The 19,606-nt window shown below is 35.5% G+C and overlaps 4 protein-coding genes and 1 long non-coding RNA gene across 7 annotated transcripts; 1 reads left to right on the plus strand and 4 right to left on the minus strand.

Annotated features, from left to right (window-relative positions):
• Nucleotides 1–106: 106 nt before the first annotated feature.
• Nucleotides 107–1,254, minus strand: LOC108837741 (probable mitochondrial saccharopine dehydrogenase-like oxidoreductase At5g39410). Its single transcript, XM_057008549.1, is given in 4 exon segments — nt 107–402; nt 404–912; nt 990–1,031; nt 1,034–1,254. Coding segments are annotated over 4 exon segments (909 nt in total). The 5' UTR covers nt 1,214–1,254; the 3' UTR covers nt 107–224.
• Nucleotides 1,255–1,618: 364 nt separating this feature from the next.
• On the minus strand, nt 1,619–3,168 carry LOC108830000 (uncharacterized). Of its 2 annotated transcripts, none has more exons than XM_057008548.1 (5): nt 3,033–3,168; nt 2,410–2,934; nt 2,165–2,328; nt 1,961–2,009; nt 1,619–1,876 (listed from the first exon to the last, which is right to left on the minus strand). In XM_057008548.1, the coding sequence occupies exons 2-5, from the start codon at nt 2,927–2,929 to the stop codon at nt 1,683–1,685; spliced, it is 927 nt and encodes a 308-aa protein (XP_056864528.1). In that variant the 5' UTR covers nt 2,930–2,934; nt 3,033–3,168; the 3' UTR covers nt 1,619–1,682. The 2 variants fall into 2 exon arrangements, 1 of the variants encoding a protein (XP_056864528.1); XR_008944980.1 differs by having other exon boundaries at nt 1,701–1,876; nt 1,961–2,058.
• Nucleotides 3,169–5,214: 2,046 nt separating this feature from the next.
• On the minus strand, nt 5,215–7,372 carry LOC130511498 (probable mitochondrial saccharopine dehydrogenase-like oxidoreductase At5g39410). Its single transcript, XM_057008546.1, has 3 exons — nt 6,954–7,372; nt 6,115–6,439; nt 5,215–6,052 (listed from the first exon to the last, which is right to left on the minus strand). The coding sequence occupies exons 1-3, from the start codon at nt 7,298–7,300 to the stop codon at nt 5,369–5,371; spliced, it is 1,356 nt and encodes a 451-aa protein (XP_056864526.1). The 5' UTR covers nt 7,301–7,372; the 3' UTR covers nt 5,215–5,368.
• A 3,534-nt stretch (nt 7,373–10,906) lies between these two features.
• On the minus strand, nt 10,907–13,626 carry LOC108850630 (uncharacterized). 2 transcript variants are annotated; one of them, XM_018624127.2, is made up of 9 exons: nt 13,338–13,626; nt 13,167–13,247; nt 12,494–12,910; nt 12,071–12,209; nt 11,822–11,984; nt 11,621–11,749; nt 11,352–11,546; nt 11,132–11,254; nt 10,907–11,036 (listed from the first exon to the last, which is right to left on the minus strand). In XM_018624127.2, the coding sequence occupies exons 1-9, from the start codon at nt 13,489–13,491 to the stop codon at nt 10,911–10,913; spliced, it is 1,527 nt and encodes a 508-aa protein (XP_018479629.2). In that variant the 5' UTR covers nt 13,492–13,626; the 3' UTR covers nt 10,907–10,910. The 2 variants fall into 2 exon arrangements, with proteins under 2 accessions (XP_018479629.2, XP_056863769.1); XM_057007789.1 differs by having other exon boundaries at nt 12,071–12,196; nt 12,490–12,931.
• A 2,249-nt stretch (nt 13,627–15,875) lies between these two features.
• LOC108853036 (uncharacterized) lies at nt 15,876–17,834 on the plus strand. The gene is made up of 3 exons (XR_001949654.2): nt 15,876–16,871; nt 16,947–17,024; nt 17,665–17,834. It is a non-coding gene; the product is annotated as an uncharacterized LOC108853036 (long non-coding RNA).
• Nucleotides 17,835–19,606: the final 1,772 nt, after the last annotated feature.

The following is a 19,606-nucleotide window of genomic DNA, read 5'->3' on the forward strand; positions in this document are numbered from 1 at the left end:
GTAGAAGAGACTGCAATTTTGGTAAATGATAGAGAGCAATGTGATCTTTGGACTTCTCTCACCATCCATTTTTTTCACAGAGGATGGTCTGCTTCCAGTTTTAAAGTTTACTGAGTAAAGATTTCATTTTTTTATTACAACTTAAAGACTAAACTGTCTGTGAAGTTCGTAGACAAGCTAAACATAATTTGAGAAAAGCATGAGAAGAGGAACATGATCACTTTCTAGTCTTGGATCTTGTTCTTTGAAATGACTTCAAAGGATATGCCATTGTCTTCAAGTCGCTGCTGGATATCCGTTGAACCAAACACAATCCCTGGCGTGTAGACACCTCCTTTAACTAGGCTTTCCCGCTGTCCCAAGACTATCAAACCGCACTGAACAAGTGCTATCGGTGTGGTTATACCCAATCTCAGGTCCCGAGATTCTCGTGATAATCTCCATGTCAGGCTTCGTCTTCCCTTCCGAGACAAGACTCTCGTCGCTGTAGCCACGACCTATGAACCACATCTTAAACGTAGCGCTCTCCACCTCTTCTTCGCTCGGACCTTTCTTCTGGAACCAGCCGAGGCTAAAAACCGAAGGGAACTTCAGTAGAAGCCATCTCCCGAAGGAGAACTTGGAGAGCAGACCGAGAGAGACACCGAGAGTCACGTATCTAAATATACCAAAGAGTGATTTGGATGTTATCTTCACACCGAAGTGAGCCGGCTTGATCGCTGACCAGAACGATTCTCTCTTTTGTATCCGCTCAGGACTCTCGTTAACCCCAGGGAGACCATGCGGCTTCTCCGTTAGAGTGGTGAGTGTTCTACGAACAACTACTGCATCAGCAGAAGGTAGCTTCAGAGCCCAAAGACCAATCTTCTTTTGGTTTTCTAGCGTTGGCCCTTTAGCAGGTGGACCATGAATCTGCAAAACACACATTCAATATTAGTCACTTCAAGAAATGTCACATTATGATGTAATCATATGCATTATTAACTCACAGATGGTCTAGGTTTTCTTGGTCTTGAGCGTCTCAGTTCTTTAAAAGCTTATCTGCATTGGCAACACTTAGAAACGCAGACTCGTAAGTCCCGAAGTTTCCAGCCATCTTCTTGGTAGACTCCAAGGCGAGGTATGCTTCGATCTGGTTAGGGACCAATATAACAAGCAAACCAAACATAACAAGATTTACACTTTTGCAATTAAAGTTACAAGCTTTAACCATTCTTTGATTACATCACCTCATAAACACACTTAAGTTCCACTTTTTTTTTAAAGTTCACACAGTAACTAACAAATGAAAACAGAGTAAGAAGACGATTTTACACTGAGTCTGCAGAAGCAGAGACAAAGAACCAATGTAACAAGCAAACCAAACATAACAAGAATTACACTTTTGTCATCAAAGCTACAAGCTTTAACCATTCCTTGAATTGCATGAACTCATAAACACACACAGTTCCACTCTTACACAGTAACTAACAAGTGAAAGATAACACAAGCATAACTTAACAGGGTTTGTTGTAAAGGTGAGCGACTTCGTCATGAGATGAAGCGCCATAGAGGCACAACTCAGCCTGATCTATAACACAAGCATAACTTAAAATATAAAAAACAGACGCACACAAACGACAAAAACAATGTTTTCTGCAAACCCCTAAGCATAAAGGTTTCAAATTTTCGTCGGTATTACATCAAGTGTATTGGACTAATTTCCACCAAACATAGATTAGATAAAAGGCTAATTTCCACCAAACATAGAATAGATAAAAGTGTGCGTTGCTCAAAAAAAAAAAAGAAGATAAAACACATGATAAAAAGGGGCTCAAAGCGACGCTCATTCGTTGTCTTCCTCTTCGCTGTCTTCCTCTCTTCCTCTTCCCTTGTTCTTCACCAACCAAAATCAAATTCAATATTTAGGGGACAAAGCTTCATTGTTTCTGAGGAAAAAGAGAAAGAAAAAGAAACTTGCCTCTGGGTGATTCTTCAAAAGGTAATCCATTCTTTCTCGAGGTATACCACTGTAAGCAGCCCACTTGTATAATAAGCTCAAGTCGTGCTCAAATAGATCTTTAGGGGATTTCCCAATCATCCGTCAACAAGTACAAGTTTTGTTCTGTGATACATCTGGTGACAAAAACCAAAATAAGAAAGTAACAAGGATAATAATGCTTACTTCCAGTTCATGTGTTTCACTCGTGAGATGCGTGGTTAAATCACCATCTTCAATGCGTCCGTCTCTTGAACCAGACTTGCATGCTGCGCAAAAAATGCCGCCAGGTTCACCTGAGAACTTCTCCTCAATTCTTTGCCCTGTAGAATGTGATTTCCTCACTGCATCTGAAAGAAACAAACAATGCATAGTTTAGAAACACAAAAACAAACAAAAACTGTCAAGACAAGAAAGAACAACAAACAAACCTTTAAGCAAGTCTTTCCAGAGAAATTTTGTAGGACTAGGAGGAGAATAGCCATCGCGAGGAGCGGTTTCGAATGCGAGAAGAATGTTATATTCTCTCGTTGAAAGACAGTTCATCTGGTAAGAGAAGCGCAGAAAACATGTGGGATTGGATATGAACACTATCGAAGCAGGGGCTGGATTAAAAAATGTCCAACGTCGCACTTCCTCCATAATGCTCGAGATAGTTGTACCTTCTTGATTTTCAGTACAAGAAGATTCAACGAACGGGTCGTGTTTCATAACGATGCCAGAGGAGGAGTAGGCTTGCAGGTCTTCGAGAGGGATGTCTTCTAGGTTCCCCAAGGCAATGATGGTGAGAGGACCACAGTATTGTTTATCGCTCAAGACAGATTCTATACTCCTACGGACAAGAAGAGGATCATAACCTTCCGGAACCGGGCAGCTTTTGATGTCCCACCACACCATCGTTTTAGCTGTCCGTAACTCAGGAGGTGCCTCCTCGTACCTATTTAAAGACATCCTCTCTAGAAATACATAACACAAACAAAAAAACGTCAAACCAGAGAACAATCTACCTTTAGATTGAAATTATAAACCAGAGAGAGAGACTGAAATCGCCTACCGTACAAATCTGAAATGCTCGCGCCGTCAATCGACAAGGAAGTAAGGAAGTAGATCTACAGAATCGAATCGTTAGGGGTTCTGCTCGAGAAGTATATTTGGGGCCATCGCTTTCCAATTTGTTCTATTATATATAGATACCACCGCTCACAATTTGTTCAATTATTTACTTCTTACATCACTTTTTTTCCTTTTTTCTGGAACCACAGAAGGTAATAATTTTTTTTCCCTTTGTTCAATTATATACAAATACCATTTTTTTGGGACAATTTGAAAAATACCCTATTTATAATTCAAAATTTTAAAAATTCAATAATATTATTATCACTATCATAAAATAACACTTGAACATCGTAAGAAATATTTTTAAGTCATCTCTGCAAATAATTTTATAAATCTTTTTAGAAAATGTTGCACAATAACTCTCATCCCTCACATAAAACAATTTTCGTTCACCCAACATATACAAATCTGTTGTAATTCATTCTCTATCAAGCCAAATTAATGAATACCTAGATTTAGATTGTTAATATTTTTGAAGACTTTTATTTATGTTATTGTTCTTTTGCAATTTACAGAAAATCTAGAACAACAATGACAGTAATGAAACTTAACTTGGTTGTATCAAAATCAGAGAATTTGAAGTTCTATTAGTAATATATGATAATCACTGAAATTCTTATTTAAACACAATTATACACACCGGCAAACAAAAACACTGTATTTTAAAAATCAAAGAGATTGTTACATCTTTGAAGATATTTTTTTTATTTATTTATTAGATTTTAAAAATCACTAGAATAATTATAAATCTCAAGGTTGGATAATTTAGTCATTTTATTTATACATAAGTGTACTTTTCAAAAAAAAGAAATTCAAAAATGTCAAACGAATGTATTTATCCAAATTATCACTTTTTACAGAATGTAATATGCACAGTAAATATTAAAAAAAACAGAAATATCTATAAATATAAAATGCATAACTAACAAGGTTTGGTTTTAGTTAATATTTCCTAAAAGCACACTTCTATTTAGGACCACGATACATATAGACTTTAATAAAATTATATTTCCAAAAATAATACAGTAAAACCTCTATAAATTAAATGTTGGAATTTTCAAATTTTATTAATTTATACAGATATTAATTTACAAAATTTTCCTTATTTAGATTTTTTTTTATTTTTAAATTTTTTTTATAAAATATTTTTTTAACTTTCGTATTGTTTAATTATCTTATTTTGTGTATATTTTTATGTTGTTTATATGGTTTTCGATATAATTTTACTAAATATTATCAAAATATAGTAAAATGTTAAGAAAAATAAATGTATTTTCATCGTGAATATAAAATCATTAATATAATGTTTAGTTTGTACTTATATAAAAATATAGATAGATAGAATATTAATTTATGAATTTAATGGGACTTTATTCTTACATGAAATTTTTAAAAAATATTATTATCTTATTATCCTATCGATTTGTATCATTTTTTACACCAGTCCAAGTTGGGACCGACGAAATTTATTAATTTATAGAAATTATTAATTTATCGAGTATTAATTTATAGAAGTTCTACTGTATTTGTGCTTTAGACATACAGTATCATATAAACACAAATTATGTTTATTATAAACTTTAATAAAATTATATAAATATAAGTAAAATATGTTTATTATAAACTTTAATAAAATTATATAAATATAAGTAAAATATTATTTTTTAAATGTGAAATTTTGTATTAGCAATTTATATTATTATTTATGAAATAATTTTGCTTAGTTATCAGCTTCTCCGTGATTTTAGCTAACATTGTTTATATATCATATTTTTATTATTAGTTCGTACCTTGAATTATCATTGTTTTTCAAAGCTCAAAGGAAGGACTCAGAAGTTCTGTTTCAGAAGATCAGCCACAAACGAGTTATTTATGAATTGATCAGCTGATCCTGCAAAGACTTCACTGGCTTAAAATGGCAATATCTCGTTGGACAAATGCAGAGAGGCAAGTGAGAAATCTTCAGACACTAGCAGCAAGAGCAAGTAGAGCTAAAGGCAAATGACACAAACACCCAACATTCTTTTTTGTAGAAGGGACTTGCAATTTTGGTAAAATGATAGAGAGTAATGCGATCTTTGGACTTCTCTCACCATCCATTTTTCACGAGGATAGTCTGCTTCTGAGTAAAGTTTTAAATTTTATTACAAGTTGACTAAACCGTCCTCATCGTTAAGCTCTTAGACCAAGCTACGTAGGTGGACAAAACATAACTTAGGAAACAGAAAAGAAGAAAAAGCATGAGAAGAGGAGGAACATGATCACTTTCTAGTCTTAGATCTTGTTCTTTGAAATGACTTCAAAGGATATGCCATTGTCTTCAAGCCGCTGCTGGATATCCGTTGAACCAAACACAATCCCTGGCGTGTAGACACCTCCTTTAACTAGGCTTCCCCGCTGTCCCAAGACTATCAAACCGCATTGCACAAGTGCTATCGGTGTGGTTATGTACCCAATCTCAGGTCCCGAGATTCTCGTGATAATCTCCATGTCAGGCTTCGTCTTCCCTTCCGAGACAAGACTCTCTTCGCTGTAGCCACGACCTATGAACCACATCTTAAACGTAGCGCTCTCCACCTCTTCCTCGCTCGGTCCTTTCTTCTGGAACCAACCGAGGCTAAAAACCGAAGGGAACTTCAGTAGAAGCCATCTCCCGAAGGAGAACTTTGAAAGCAGACCGAGGGAGACACCAAGCGTAACGTATCTAAATATACCAAAGAGTGATTTTGATGTTATCTTCACACCGAAGTGAGCCGGTTTGATCGCTGACCAGAACGCTTCTCTCTTTTGTATCTGATCAGGACTCTCGTTAACCCCAGGGAGACCACGTGGCTTCTCCGTTAGAGTTGTGAGTGTTCTACGAACGACTACAGCATCAGCAGAAGGTAGCTTCAAAGCCCAAAGACCAATCTTCTTCTGGTTTTCTAGCGTTGGCCCTTTAGCAGGTGGACCATGAATCTGCAAAACACATTCAATATTAATCACTTCAAGAAATGTCACATTCTAATGCATTAACTCACAGATGGTCTAGGCTTTCTTGGTCTCGAACGTCTAAGTTCTTTAAGCTTTTCTGCATTGGCAACACCTAGAACCGCGGACTCGTAAGTCCCGAAGTTTCCAGCCATCGTTTTGGTAGACTCCAAGGCGAGGTACGCTTCGATCTGGTTAGGAACCGATGGAGGCTCCCATTGTTTGGAGTTGAAGAGAAGACCCAACTCAGCAGGGATTGAGTCGAAACCACAGGCGGAAACGATTAAAGAGCCAGTCTCTTCTGCTCTTTCGTGGTACTTTGCTTCCATCCTCTCCATGAACTCAGGTTCACCACTTATATCCAAATAATCACACCTTACAATATAACAAGCAAACCAAACATAACCATTACTTAGATTGCATCAACTCATTAAACACATGCAAAGTTCAAACTTTTTAGTTCACATTAGAGAAGAAAGAGGAAAAAGACGATTATACCCCGAGTCCGCAGAAGCAAAGAGAAAGAACCAATGTAACAAGCAAACCATAACATAACAAGATTGCACTTTCGTCATCAAAGTTACAAGCTTTAACCCTTTTTTTTTAACCATTACGTAGATTGTACCAACTCATAAGACACTAAGTTCAACTTCTTTAGTTCACTAACTGCACACAATAGAGAAAGCAGAGGAAAGACGATTTTACCCTAAGTCCGCACAAGCAGAGACAGAGAGAACCAATGTAATAAGCAAACTTGTCATCAAAGTTACAAGCTTTAACCGTTCCTTAGATTGCATCAGCTCATAAACACACTAAAGTTCCACTTTTTTTTTCTTAATTCTTCACACAGTAACTACCTAGTGAAAAAGAGTAAAAAGACGATTTTTACCCTGAGTCGGCACAAGCGGCGACGACGGGATCGCCATGGATACGGAACGGTCCAACACAGTTGAGTACGAGTTTGGTCTGAGTACAGAGACGGCGAAGCGAATCCGGGTCCGACGTATCGGCAGTGAGGATATCGACGGAGGAAGGAGGCGGGTTCGGGCGGGACGCCCATTGGAGAGACTGGGTTAACCGGGTCGGGTTACGACCCGCTAAAGCTAGTGACTTTAGCGGAGAAGACGGAGTTTGGAGGAACTTGAGAGCTTCCCGGACGACGTATTTCCCGGTGAATCCGGATGCTCCGAGTATGACGATGTCGTAAACCGGGCTGGGTTTTTGGGTCGGGTCCATCGTGTGATCGGGTACGGATTCAGAGAAACAACTTTTGGGGTTGAAGAGAGAGAGATCTTTTGTGGGAGAAAAGTCTTTATGGAGGTTCGTGACCACCGACAATGACGACCACTATGTAAATTACACGTCATTGTCGTAAAGGAAGTAACAGATCATCATATCTTTTGATTCATCGAATAAATAATAATATATTTATTACGTATGTTTGTTGTTTAATCAATCAAATCAGTAATGAGATCCAATGTTGTAGAGATGTGATGGTAACTTTGAGAGCTGATGAGTAAATCAGCCTTGATTCATTCAATCTTTATTATTTCTTTTGCTTAAAATGTGGATTCGTGAGATTTTTTTTGTAATCACCTGCTAGTAGGTCCATGAAACATGGTGGTTTTGAAATATAATGCATTTGAAAGATGTTTACTTTACTTTAGCTGTTGATTAGCTTCAAGATTTGAAGTTCTTTTGTGTATAGCGCGGTCGGTGTCATATGGTTATTCAACTACTCCAATGTTCTGATATACAAACGCGACAAACATTTATATCCGCACTAAGTTTAGGGATTAATAAATTACTAGGGGCGGAGCCCCGCGCAAGCGCGGGGTCATTGACAATTAAACTTGTTGTGATACTTTAGAAATGTTATACTCTAGCTTCACACTTGATTCTTCCTCGAATATAACCAGAAGAATTTTCTTGGGCTTCAAGAACTACCTAGAGGTGTGATACTCGACCGTGTTGACTGGTTCAAAGGAGATAAAATCTACATTCAGTATCGACCAACACCTTCCCCGTTAAACCCAAATCAAACCCTTTCCCTTTCCATTCATCCTAATTGCTGTAGGACTTAGGTTTTCAGGCCCAAAACCATTTTGTTGCTGAGTTGTATAAGTAACATGTTTGATCTTGCAATAGTAAAAACAATAAATATAAATATAATAGTTATTCTGAAAATTCAAAAATGTTCTATAATTCTCTCAGGGTCGAACCTGATTTAAAATTAGACCTAGCTTAAACATTACTAAGCTTAAATCAAGTCAATCCAATTGGCATTCCCTAAACGTGAATGTAATAAAAAAATTATTCAGAACTTCCATGTGGGCATGGAAATATTAAGCAATAATTTGATATTTTGTCCAAACTAAGAGGACGAAAACAAACTAAGAGGACTTTAGCAAAGTAAATCTAAAAACGAATGTTGGATTGGTCCAAAAGAAGATATCATGTTTTACTTTCTATTTTTCTCTATATAAACAGCCTCAGATTATTCTCTAAAGTTTTTGTCAATGCAAATCTCAACAAAACTCTTTCTTCTAAATGAGACAAAAAAGTCACAATCACGTTCCAACCTGTAAACAACAGTGAACTCATAGAGAATGTGGGGGAAAAAAAGTAAAAATTGTTTCAGATAGAGGAAAGAATTTGTATACCATAGTCAAGTTTGTAGATGTTAATGTACAATATTTGGGTGGTGACAAAAGCTAGTACTGGGGGGATACCATGACTCTTGCAGCCTTTACCCGAACATCAAAGTTTCTTAAAATGGATACGATGAGTGTGAATCCGAGAACAGCTATTACATATGAGTAGTCCAACCTCTTTGTGATGTCATAGAAACCATGGAGACGGATCACCAGAAGATTGTGGATGATAAAAGCAATGTGTAGATGATTACCGAGTATGGAAAACTGCACTCCAGAACCAAGAGTTCATGGACAGGACACCGTACAAACCGTGGTATTCATAGCAACCCATCTTATCTTCTTTGAGAGGCAACTTATAGTATAGTGTAATGAAGGAGAGCCAGCCATGGAAATGCATCGCCTAGGCTTAACACAGCGAAAGCAATAGAAGCAGGCTCCTGACAGTGGCCACCGGCTCTTTTCATCATGGCTACCATGTCCGTTGCCTGAACAAATTCATTAATTATTCCAGTTCTCTAAACATAACATCTAAATGGTGTAGCTTCTCAATCTTACCAAGGTATTCTCCATTGAGCCAGACATGCGACGCGTGGCCAAGGCTAGCAATTCTAACAGTAGGCTTGCCTTCGCCATTCTTAAGGTCACTATCATCCATCATGAAGCTATAATATAGAAAATTAATCATATAAAATTCTTATGTTTTGTTTTGATGTTTTCTTCTTAAATTCTGATTCATAAAAAGAAATCCAGTTGTACGCTTACTTTGTTGTGTACCATCTGTAATCAGACTCTTCTTTGACCAAGCCATAGAGCTCAACGGAGAAAAAGTCTCACCTTAAGCTCATTTGGAACAGTCTCGGTGAACACCTTGAAATCAAACTTCTTATTTGCCTTCTTTGACTTCATATAATTCCTTGCAGTGTGATGAGAGACAATCTGAAACATACAGCAACGGAAAAAATGAAAGTAAATAATCTCCTAAGTTTTTGTCGATACAGTATGTTTTCATCAAGTAGAAGAAGAGTGATTCCCATGAATTCACCATGCTTCTTGATGTTTTTTGAGTCCCAAAAACGGAGAATCCGAGCAACGATGAACGCTTGATAAAGAAGATTAACTGACAGAGGTTCTGAAGATTCATCCAACCCTCGACCCTCTTCAATTTATAGGTTTGATGTGAAGAATACGGAGAGGTCAGCATCGCTTCTGAAGTAAATGACGAAAACATTAATTGGTAAATCAAGAGACATAAGTTGGGACTCCCATAAGTTGAACAACAGAGAAGATTAAAAGTTTGGAGAAAAACTGTTTCGTATTTGCAGAGAAGCCGAACAGGGACGGCGACGCTAAAGAGACGAAGGAAAAAAAAGCCCTGATTAACTTGAACACAAAACGCTGAGTTTAATAACATAACCGAACATTTTATTTCCAACCGAAATCATACCGCCTAATTACAAAAGACCCGAGAACACAATGTCCTAACCAAACCGAGTGGGTCCCACAAACATTAAAAAATCGCTGACGTGGACACCTTAGGAATAGAGGAAACTGTGGCATTATATATATGATTTCGCCGGCTCATGTATCTGTCTATGTATCCAACCATGTATTATGATCTGTTTTATTAATATTAGTGACAAAGGTAGATAGTGTAATGCTATCGGAAACCTATATTGAGCCGGACCTAACAATTTTTGGCCTATAAACAAACAAAAATATTTTGACCCATAATATAATAAAACAAGAAAAATATTAAAAGTTATACCCACGTTCGTCGAACCTAGAATCTCAAATTATCTTATTCCTACTCTTTACCAACAGACCTACCGAAGAATTTCGGTAACATTTGACCCCTAAAATAAATAGTACTTTGTCGGTCCTAAAGTCAATGCTTGATCTGCTTGGTATCAAGCACGGTCCTGAATTACTATCTCAAGTTTGATTATTAGATCAGCCTTTTGATTAAAGTAAAATAAAATAAAGAGGTTAGCAAAAAGTTGCAAGAACACGTCGCAACAAAGGACAAACTCAAGAAGAAGACATTCTTTTTTTTTTTTTTCTTTTTTTGTTCAAAAGAAGAAGAAGACATTCAGTTGTTACAATTTGTGATTATAGATAGATAATGATATGCTATATATTAGTGTTAATGCACAACAAATTCACTGAAAACAATTCACACTGTTTCTGGTTCAATCAAGTGATTCTCCTTTTTCAGGGATTAGAAGCGTTGGGATCTGGCCATGGTCCACGAAGTCAATCTTGCTCAGCCTTATACAACATAAGACTTTTTCTGGTAACTCCTCCTGTTTCTGAGCCTATTAACAAATACAAGTTCTTAACTAATACTCTGCATTCTTCAGCAACAAATAGTTTCTATTAAAAGATGAAATATAATTAACTGGAACATTACCTGGATAGTTAAGCCAAGATCAAGAGTTCCATTTTTAAGTCGATCACGAAAGGCTTCAAACCCTTTTCTTGATATGAAACTAAACCGATGAACGTCCAAATCAATCTCAAAGTAATTAGGACCCTGGTTATAGGTATACATCATGTTAGTGTTAGATTAGGCGACTAATATGGTATTTTATCGGACAAAAAAAAAGAGTGATTGTAAATTAATAATAAACCTTGAAGAAGTTATGTTGAGGGCGTGACAAGACAGGTTTTTCATTGTAAGCTTGTATAAGTTTCTTTTCAGTGGAGTTAAGACTGAGATCATCAGGGTTAACTAATCCTGCTATGATCTTAAGCCTTTCTCGGAACGAAACAATGTTGTCTTTTGCAAACCCTTTAACTTTCTCCATCTCATCGTCCACTAGTTTCTGTTAACAAAGTTTACGTAAGTCACAAGAAACTAAAGAAAATGGATGTTCTTTTTGTTCTTTTAATGGTTAACCTTGATGCTGTCTTGGTATTGCGGAGAGATTTCTTTCTCGTAATCTTCACGTAATTTGAAGTAAAGTACAATGCTCATGCCTTCTCCATTAGTATCACCGAGAAACATTGCGGCTGGATAGGTTGGCAACTACAAAAGCCAGATATAGTTGAGTCTTAACGAAAAACACATTTCTAGATTCCTTTAGCGTGCGGTTATTACCTGAATGTTGACAATCAGAAGAGCAGGGAGCTTTGACTCGGCTTTGACGTTGGGAAGCTCAATGTATTGAGATATATGATCAATCTTCTTTGGACACACAAACAGGTCAACACCAATAGGAGTGTATGGACATTGATTTGGAGCTGGTGTCTTCCTTTTATCTCTGCAGATTCAACAGTTTCAACTCAAGAGTTGTCCACGTTGAATAATTTGAAACGCAGATATAAAAATAAAGAAACAAAAGTGTACTTGAAATATGTTTCGCCACGTAGTTTAAAATTTGAAGGAGGTATCTCACACCAAGTTCCTGAGGATTGTTGCTTCTCTTTGGCCAAACAAGGAACCGTGAATCCTGCTTTTGGACGGTATAAGAAGCTCTTGGACGACCCTTTATATAAAAACAGGTAAATGTTAAAACTAATTGCTCAATTGCTCATACACAATTTTATCAAAACATGTGCTCATACACAATATCAGTGCCGGTTTTAAGTACAACCTAATAAAACATTTGCCCTGACCCCAAAAATTTAAAGAACTATTGTACATAAGCCACCCTAAACTGTCAAAAAGTTCTTTTTGAAGTAAAATAAACCTAACAGTGTTTGTCTCCTAAATCTTATATCCAGCCCAGTACAATATGTACATATTCTGCAAGACTTTGGGAAAACTTACTATGCTCAACGACTTCCTCACCGTTGCATGATGTCCTCTTGAATGAAAGCCTGTAAACTGCAGACTTTCTTTTCTGAGATGTGGGAGAGTGTAAAGTCTTGTCATTGAAACTAACCGTTGGGATCAACCGGCTCAAGTTTGGCATCAATGTTTTCTCTTGAGAGGCGCGTTTTTGTTCCTTCGAATTTTTGAAACTTCCAACAGTATGATCCAATAGTTTCTTGTTGTTCCCAGTGATAACCGATAAACTATTAAGATCTTTGTATGAACCTTTGCTCATAAACTTCTCAGTTTTACAACCGCTATCAATCTTCAAGTAACTCTCATGGTATTCTTCATAATTTCCTTTTTCATCAACAATGCATGATGAAGCCTCAAACTGAACCACTTCACCATTCTCTGACCAAATATTATCACCTGGTAAACAAAATTTAGATTCTATCAATTCCCAATACCCCGTAGTGGATCGTGGAGAATTTAACTGAATACATTTTCGTGAACTAAGTTAATCGGAACACTTTTATAGGATTTGAGCTAATTACTCGACAAATCAAGGTTTGAAAGTGATTATTGAAAATCAGAACTTAGTTGGGGAGAGCGATTCCATCATTCGTAATGCTTAATAAAATAAAAAAGAAACAACCAAACATTTTCATAAATGTATGAAACTTACCTTCATGTAGGCTGATAAATTCATCATCCGAGTCCGAAAACATACTTAAAGAATCATACCAAGCATCATTTTGATAAACATCTGCAACCAAAAATAAAATCAACATTTTCAGCTATATTTTTCTATATTAAAAAAATATCGATTTTCACAACGCTCCCTGATGATACTTACCGAAAGCGGATTGGATCCCGACATCACTTGCCCGTCTAATCTTTGGATGGGAGATGACATCAGAGACTTTAGAAATGTGTTTGGAAAATCTGCGACGGCCTTTCTTCCTCCATGGCCTTATGCTTTTTGAATGTGTTGACATACACGTACCCATTTTTCTTTCTATTCGTTTAATTTATATCCTGCCAAAGACACAACAAATACGTTTTCTATAAGCAACAAATGTGATTTGTTTTCCTCAAAAGAGAGATAGTTAGGAGATCAGAGCTGAACAAGCTTTTAACATAATCATCCCTAGAAATACTAAGACATGATTTTGTAGTTTACTTTTACATTGGATCAAGTCATTGCCTGACTTTGTCTTCAACATCAAATACAAAATTTTAGTAATGTTTAGCCGTCTCTCAAAAACATAGAAAACTAGTTAAAAAGACAAAGTGGAACACATGAAGATTTAGCAATAACAAGTGGAAGTTTAAGACATGTAAGAGTTTTATATGAGGCCAAAAACCACAAGTGGAAGTTTCCAGGAAACTGATCAAACAATACTATGTCATTAGATTCCAACAATTTTGTAACCACCCGTTTTACCCAAACCGGTTTGGTTTTGTTTAATCTATATTATTTAAAACTGAAGTACAAAATTAGAGTGTTTGGAGACTTGAATAGAAAGATTAAAAAAATTTAAAGTGTTTGGAAACTTGAATAGTAGTCTTAATGAAATTTGTTTGGGTACATGAATAGTAGTATCTATTAATTGTGTTTCCATATTTCACTTAATTTAACAATTTAATTAATTATATTACCTTAATAATAATTTACATCATAAATTATATTATCATAATAATAATACTGCATATTTTTATTTATTAGTTAATCAATATTAACTTTGTGCCAATTATAAGATAAAAATATTAAATAATTAGGTTTTACATATGATTAAACGTTTAGTTTAGTTTATTTTACTAAAATATTTTTTTTTAGTTTCAATCGGTGGAAATTACGTACCCAAAAACATAGTTCAAAGATATGTTTTTGTGAATAAAATAATAACTTAAATCAAAATAATTAAAATGTGTTACATTTATTGCCACTTAATTTTTCACTCCATATAATTATTTTACTTGATAAAAAACTCTTTCTATTTCACTTAATTTAACCAAACACAGAAAGAATTTTTATTAATTTATAAAATCAGTTAGACATGAACATTATTTGTCCATTTAGGTACATGTTATTCCTTTCGGGTATTTTTTTTTTTAAAACCAATTCTCACTTAAATATTATAAACTTATGTGTGGATTTTGAGTTAGGTCATTCTGGATCTGGATGAATTCGGTTCTAATGTATAGGAACCTTAAAATATCTAAATAATCAATATATCTAAAACAGGTTCGGATATTTGTAACAAAAATAGCCATATAATATGATTCGGTCCAGATCTTTAGAAAATAACCAATGTATCTAAAACGGGTTCGGATATTTGTAATAAAAATAGCCATATAACCTGATTCGGTCCAGGTCTTTTGAAAATAACCAATGTATCTAAAACGGGTTCAGATATTTGTAACAAAAATAGCCATATAACCTGATTCGGTCCACGTCTTTTGAATATCATTAGTTATATTATGATACATCTAAAATATATAAAACTAATTATGAAAAATAAATATTGATATATAAAAAACTCTTTCTATTTCACTTAATTTAGCCAAACGCATAGAAAAATTTATAACATCAGTTAGACATGAATATTATCTGTCCATTTAGGTACATGTTGTCCATTCTGGATCTGGATGAATTCGGTTCTAATGTATAGGAACCTAAAAATATTTAAATAACCAATGTATCTAAAACGGGTTCAGATATTTGTAACAAAAATAGTCATATAACCTGATTCGGTCCAGGTCTTTTGAATATCGTTTAGTTATATTATAATACATCTAAAATATATAACACTAATTATGAAAAGTAAATATCAATGTATAAAAATATGTTTCAGGGGCCAATTTAACAAAATATTAGTTGGTTCAGTTGAAATAAATATATTTTAAAAAATTATATGAACTGAAAAAAATCAATATAAAAGTATTGTACATTTGGGTTCAAAATCATTTCTTTTAACAACAAACTACACAAATATGTTGATTTGTATACAAATTTAAATTAAAATGTAAATATTTAATTAATATAGAAATATGTCACATTGTTTAAACAAAATATCAATGTAAAAGTATTGTACAGTTGCGTTCTAAAATTATTAATTTTAACAATAAGCCAAATAAATATGTTGATTGGAAATAGAATAAAACAAAGCCAGAAAAGCAAATAATTTACCAGAGACACTATATGTGTCGAATTTATTATAAAAAAAGTTTTATTAAGATAAATACATTCAATAAATACAAACAAATAATATATTTCATAAAAGTGAAAAATAATACCCGCGCTTTCGAAGCGCGGATCAAAATCTTAAAATTAAAATTATAACTATAACCCTCCTCTACTTTAGTTTGGCCTAAGCGTGCAATATAAATATTGTATACGTCTCCACTTTCGTTGTAAAAGGATCAACGCCGTCAACCTCCTCATACCATCTTCTTTGTCTTCATGAAACCAAGCCTCCACCAAGTCAACACCATCACCTTCATGCCGTCATTATTTGGTGAACTCGAGGGAAGGTATCCCATGGAAAGAGAAGGAGATGTCACGCCTCATCACCACTACGCAGCTTTCACCGTTGGGGGGACCTTGTGTCACCGGAGATGTCACACGGTGCTGGAGACAAGCCTTGCCGTCATAGATCCAGCCTCTCTTTATTGTCAGCGTGGATCGGATCCGAGAGGCTTTGACGTGGAGAAGAGACGTACGAACCGGAGCCACCATCTCATCATCACCAACCACCATTGTTTTGCGCCACTGTAAGGCTAAAGCCACCAGATTTGAGGCTCATATAAACCGGATATGCTTTTGTGCGCCAGAGATTCCGCCATGTCCTAAGCCGAGGAGAAGATATGAGCTATATTGGATCCATGGCTGAGGAGTGGTTTTTCGGGAGGATCCTAGATCGATTCAGGGGATTCTAGGCTTCACACCATGGCTTTTTGGATATATCTCGTTGCAAACAATCTATAGCAACAAACGGAATCGAGATCGGAGTTGTACAGCAAAAGTAATGGACGTTGCTTCTTGGCCAAGGATAAGTTTAAGCTGTAGCGATGAAGATACAGTTCCGATCAGTGTCAGCGTAAAGGTTAAACGGTCGACCTAAACGAAAGCTTTCAAACTGGAAATTTTGCAGTAAGTAGTTCGTTCTTTATCTATCATTTTCAACAAGCGGATCGTCATTTCGAGTTATTTTCTGAGAATTATGCTTGTTTTCGTGAGAGGTGTTGGTGCAGTCTGCGTTTGTGATCAGCCTAGGGGTGAAGCCATTTTGGTTGATCAAACGGTGTCCGATCGGAGTAAACTCGGTGGCTACGGACAGAGGACATCTATGACTACATTATGACCAGAGGGATTGAAAAGTGAACGGTCAGTTATTGATATATTCACCTGTTTTATTTATGGTTCAGTTCTGCCAGAGTCATTATATTCTTTTATTTTCAGAGAGTTTAAGAGTTGCTATTTTAGAGCTGTCAAGTCCATTATGTGTTTTCTCAGGTTTCTTCAGAACCCGTGGCAAAGGTGAGGACTATTTCTGTTAAATCCCGAACTAGTTTAGTACTGCTATTATGGAAAGTTTAGGTTCGAAACATGTTTGTTTCTGTGAAGTGAGTCGGTTTGAGAGTCTTGTTTGTTTATTATTACTGATTGTTAAACCGGAAATAGAATAATAAAGGATTCAACAGATTGTGTGAAATGATTGATGTTAAGGACGGTTATATATATGTATATACATAGTTATGAGTAGGAACTATGTGGTGGGGTGTGAGTTCAGAGATGTCCGAGCTTCGACGCTTACGGTGTGATCTGAGCGTGAGTTCAGAGACGTTTGAGCTTCGACGCTACTGCGTGGGGTCGTGGTGCAGAGACGTTTGCATTCGACGCTACGATGGGCGGGGGTACAAAGACATACTGTAGTAGCGACACTACGAGTATATGTATATATCCTTATGAGGAAATGCGTGGTGCAGAGAGTAGCTATGTGCTATTAGTGCACTGATTGTTATTCGGTGTGGTGTACTAGACACTGTGTTTGTTTCATGCTAGATCTAGGTCTACGTAGTCATAGTGCTATATACTGAGTCTGTGGTTTGCGGGTTAGCATCCCATACCTCACTGGATGACTTCCCGGTTGCTCATCTCTCTTTCTTTCCCCTTTCAGGTGAGACTAACAAACAAGAGTGATTGTTTCCGGATTGGTGCTTTTGAGAGTTTGCTTTCTTTCATTTTCAGACTTGCGGTTTTTATGGTTTATTGATATTCTTGAGATTTATTATGCTATTTTTGATTTATGGCTATTTATGGATTTATGGAGTTTAGAAACGATTTATGCAGAGTAATAAATGAAGATTTCAGATTTATTTATTTATTTATTATTTATTATTTATTATTATTATTATTATTTTGGAAATGCGGGTGTTACAATTTTTTTTTGTTTCAGAAGGGCACATATGATGAAACAAAAGAACTAAACATGGTTCATACATTAAACCAAACCTTAATGCTGCTATCACGGGTCATACAATTTGGTAGAAAACATTATATTTATTAATTTGAAGATTTATGGGTTATAGAAATAAAATTGTTCAGGATTGGTAGCTTTTGGGAACAATATTCAGAATTTTCATTGATAAAGACATTACAGATTTCAATTATAGTGAGGTTCGTGTAACAACATTTTCACATATAATTTGAATTGACAAATATGGCAAGAATGTCAACATCTCATACAAGAAGTTGAATAAAAAAGATTCACTGAACATTACATATCACATGGCAAATGCAATACATGGAGTTCGAAATCGATTCTTGGCTGAATTGAAATAAATCCAAATTATGCACAAAGTTCATGCAATGACTAGCAATGTATAGAACAGAGTTATGAAAGAAAAAAGGATTTGTTCAAATGTTCTTTTTTTGTTTGTTCAAAAAAACTTGTTATCCGTTAAAATATAAGCTAGACAAAAACAAACGATGGGAGGAAAAGAAAGACAAACATATAGATGGGATGGTTCAGGGGATAGGACCCTCAAAATTCGGATCCCAAACACAGACACAAACGATTGCAAAGAAAGGTTCAGCTTCTCCGTTCTTTCCCTCTGCTCTCTCTAAAGGAAGTCATAGACAGAGAGAAAAAACTTTTTATATTCCGTGTAAATGCATTATATCTTTCTACACATTGTTTTTCTTTTTTTTTTTGTTTACTAACATCTTCTTTGTGTTATTGTATAAAATATTTGTTCTGAACGGATTTTAAGATTTAGAGTAGGCTGAGCATTTGGGGAATCGGTTCGGTTCGGTTAGAATATTTTGGGTATCGAGTAGTTCAGGTAGGGAGCTAGAGAATCCTTTTACTACTTGATTTATTTTAGGTTCGGTTTGGGTAGTTTTGAGTTCGGTTCAATTCTTATAGAAAAACTAAGAACCAGAAAATATCAGACAATTCGGTTCTCATTTGATTTCGGTTTCGGTTTGGTTATTTCGGATAATTTGGGGGTAATTTGAGTTAAATATCGGGTATTTGAGGTAAAATATCAAATAATTAGGATGATTTGATAAAAAATCGTATATATTTTGGATAAAAATATCCTGATACTTTTGGATATTTTGGGATAACTCAGATATTTTGTAATAATTTAATTTCTTTTTTAAATACTTTCGGATACCTTTATTAGATTTTCAAATTATAAATATATATTATGTTATATGACCATTGGGGTATTTGAGGGTTTTGGTCTGGTTTCGGTTGTTTCGGTTCGGTTCTTCAGTTCTGGTTTTTCGTCGAGCCTAATTTAGATAGTTAAATCATTGGTAGGAACCTCAAATAATAAAATTAGTTTTACTTATAACAATACCAAAATTAGTTGGGATTGAGACTGTATATTTGTATAGGAAATATATTATCCTTTTCTGTGACCGGATTTCTCTTGATGTAGATTCTGTTGAACACAGACAAGAATGCTTTGTTAATGTCTAATGGCAGTGTGTTGACAAAGAAGAACAGAAAGGCAAAGAGAAGTTGGGTCGTGAAGAAGTAAAGCCCAAACAACAAGCATCAAGTAGTGGCCCGAATTTAAATCAATCGTGCAACGTCTATGTTCTGC

This window comes from Raphanus sativus, chromosome 4, assembly GCF_000801105.2.
Source record: "Raphanus sativus cultivar WK10039 chromosome 4, ASM80110v3, whole genome shotgun sequence".
In the NCBI taxonomy this organism is placed as follows: Eukaryota; Viridiplantae; Streptophyta; class Magnoliopsida; order Brassicales; family Brassicaceae; genus Raphanus; species Raphanus sativus.

Bases quoted from the DNA above. Each gene is read 5' to 3' on its own strand.
- LOC108830000 (XM_057008548.1), bottom strand. From the start codon at position 2,929: ATGTCTTTAAATAGGTACGAGGAGGCACCTCCTGAGTTACGGACAGCT. The intron at 2,329-2,409 runs GTTTGTTTGTTG...TGTTTCTTTCAG, and splicing joins CTGGAAAGACTTGCTTAAAG to ATGCAGTGAGGAAATCACAT. The intron at 2,010-2,164 runs GTAAGCATTATT...GGCTGCTTACAG, and splicing joins GTGAAACACATGAACTGGAA to TGGTATACCTCGAGAAAGAA.
- LOC130511498 (XM_057008546.1), bottom strand. From the start codon at position 7,300: ATGGACCCGACCCAAAAACCCAGCCCGGTTTACGACATCGTCATACTC. The intron at 6,440-6,953 runs GTAAAAATCGTC...TTATATTGTAAG, and splicing joins GCCGCTTGTGCCGACTCAGG to GTGTGATTATTTGGATATAA. The intron at 6,053-6,114 runs GTGAGTTAATGC...TGTGTTTTGCAG, and splicing joins CAAGAAAGCCTAGACCATCT to ATTCATGGTCCACCTGCTAA.
- LOC108850630 (XM_057007789.1), bottom strand. From the start codon at position 13,491: ATGGGTACGTGTATGTCAACACATTCAAAAAGCATAAGGCCATGGAGG. The intron at 13,248-13,337 runs GTAAGTATCATC...TTTTGGTTGCAG, and splicing joins CGGGATCCAATCCGCTTTCG to ATGTTTATCAAAATGATGCT. The intron at 12,197-12,489 runs GTTTTCCCAAAG...GTCGTCCAAGAG, and splicing joins GAAGTCGTTGAGCATAGTAA to CTTCTTATACCGTCCAAAAG.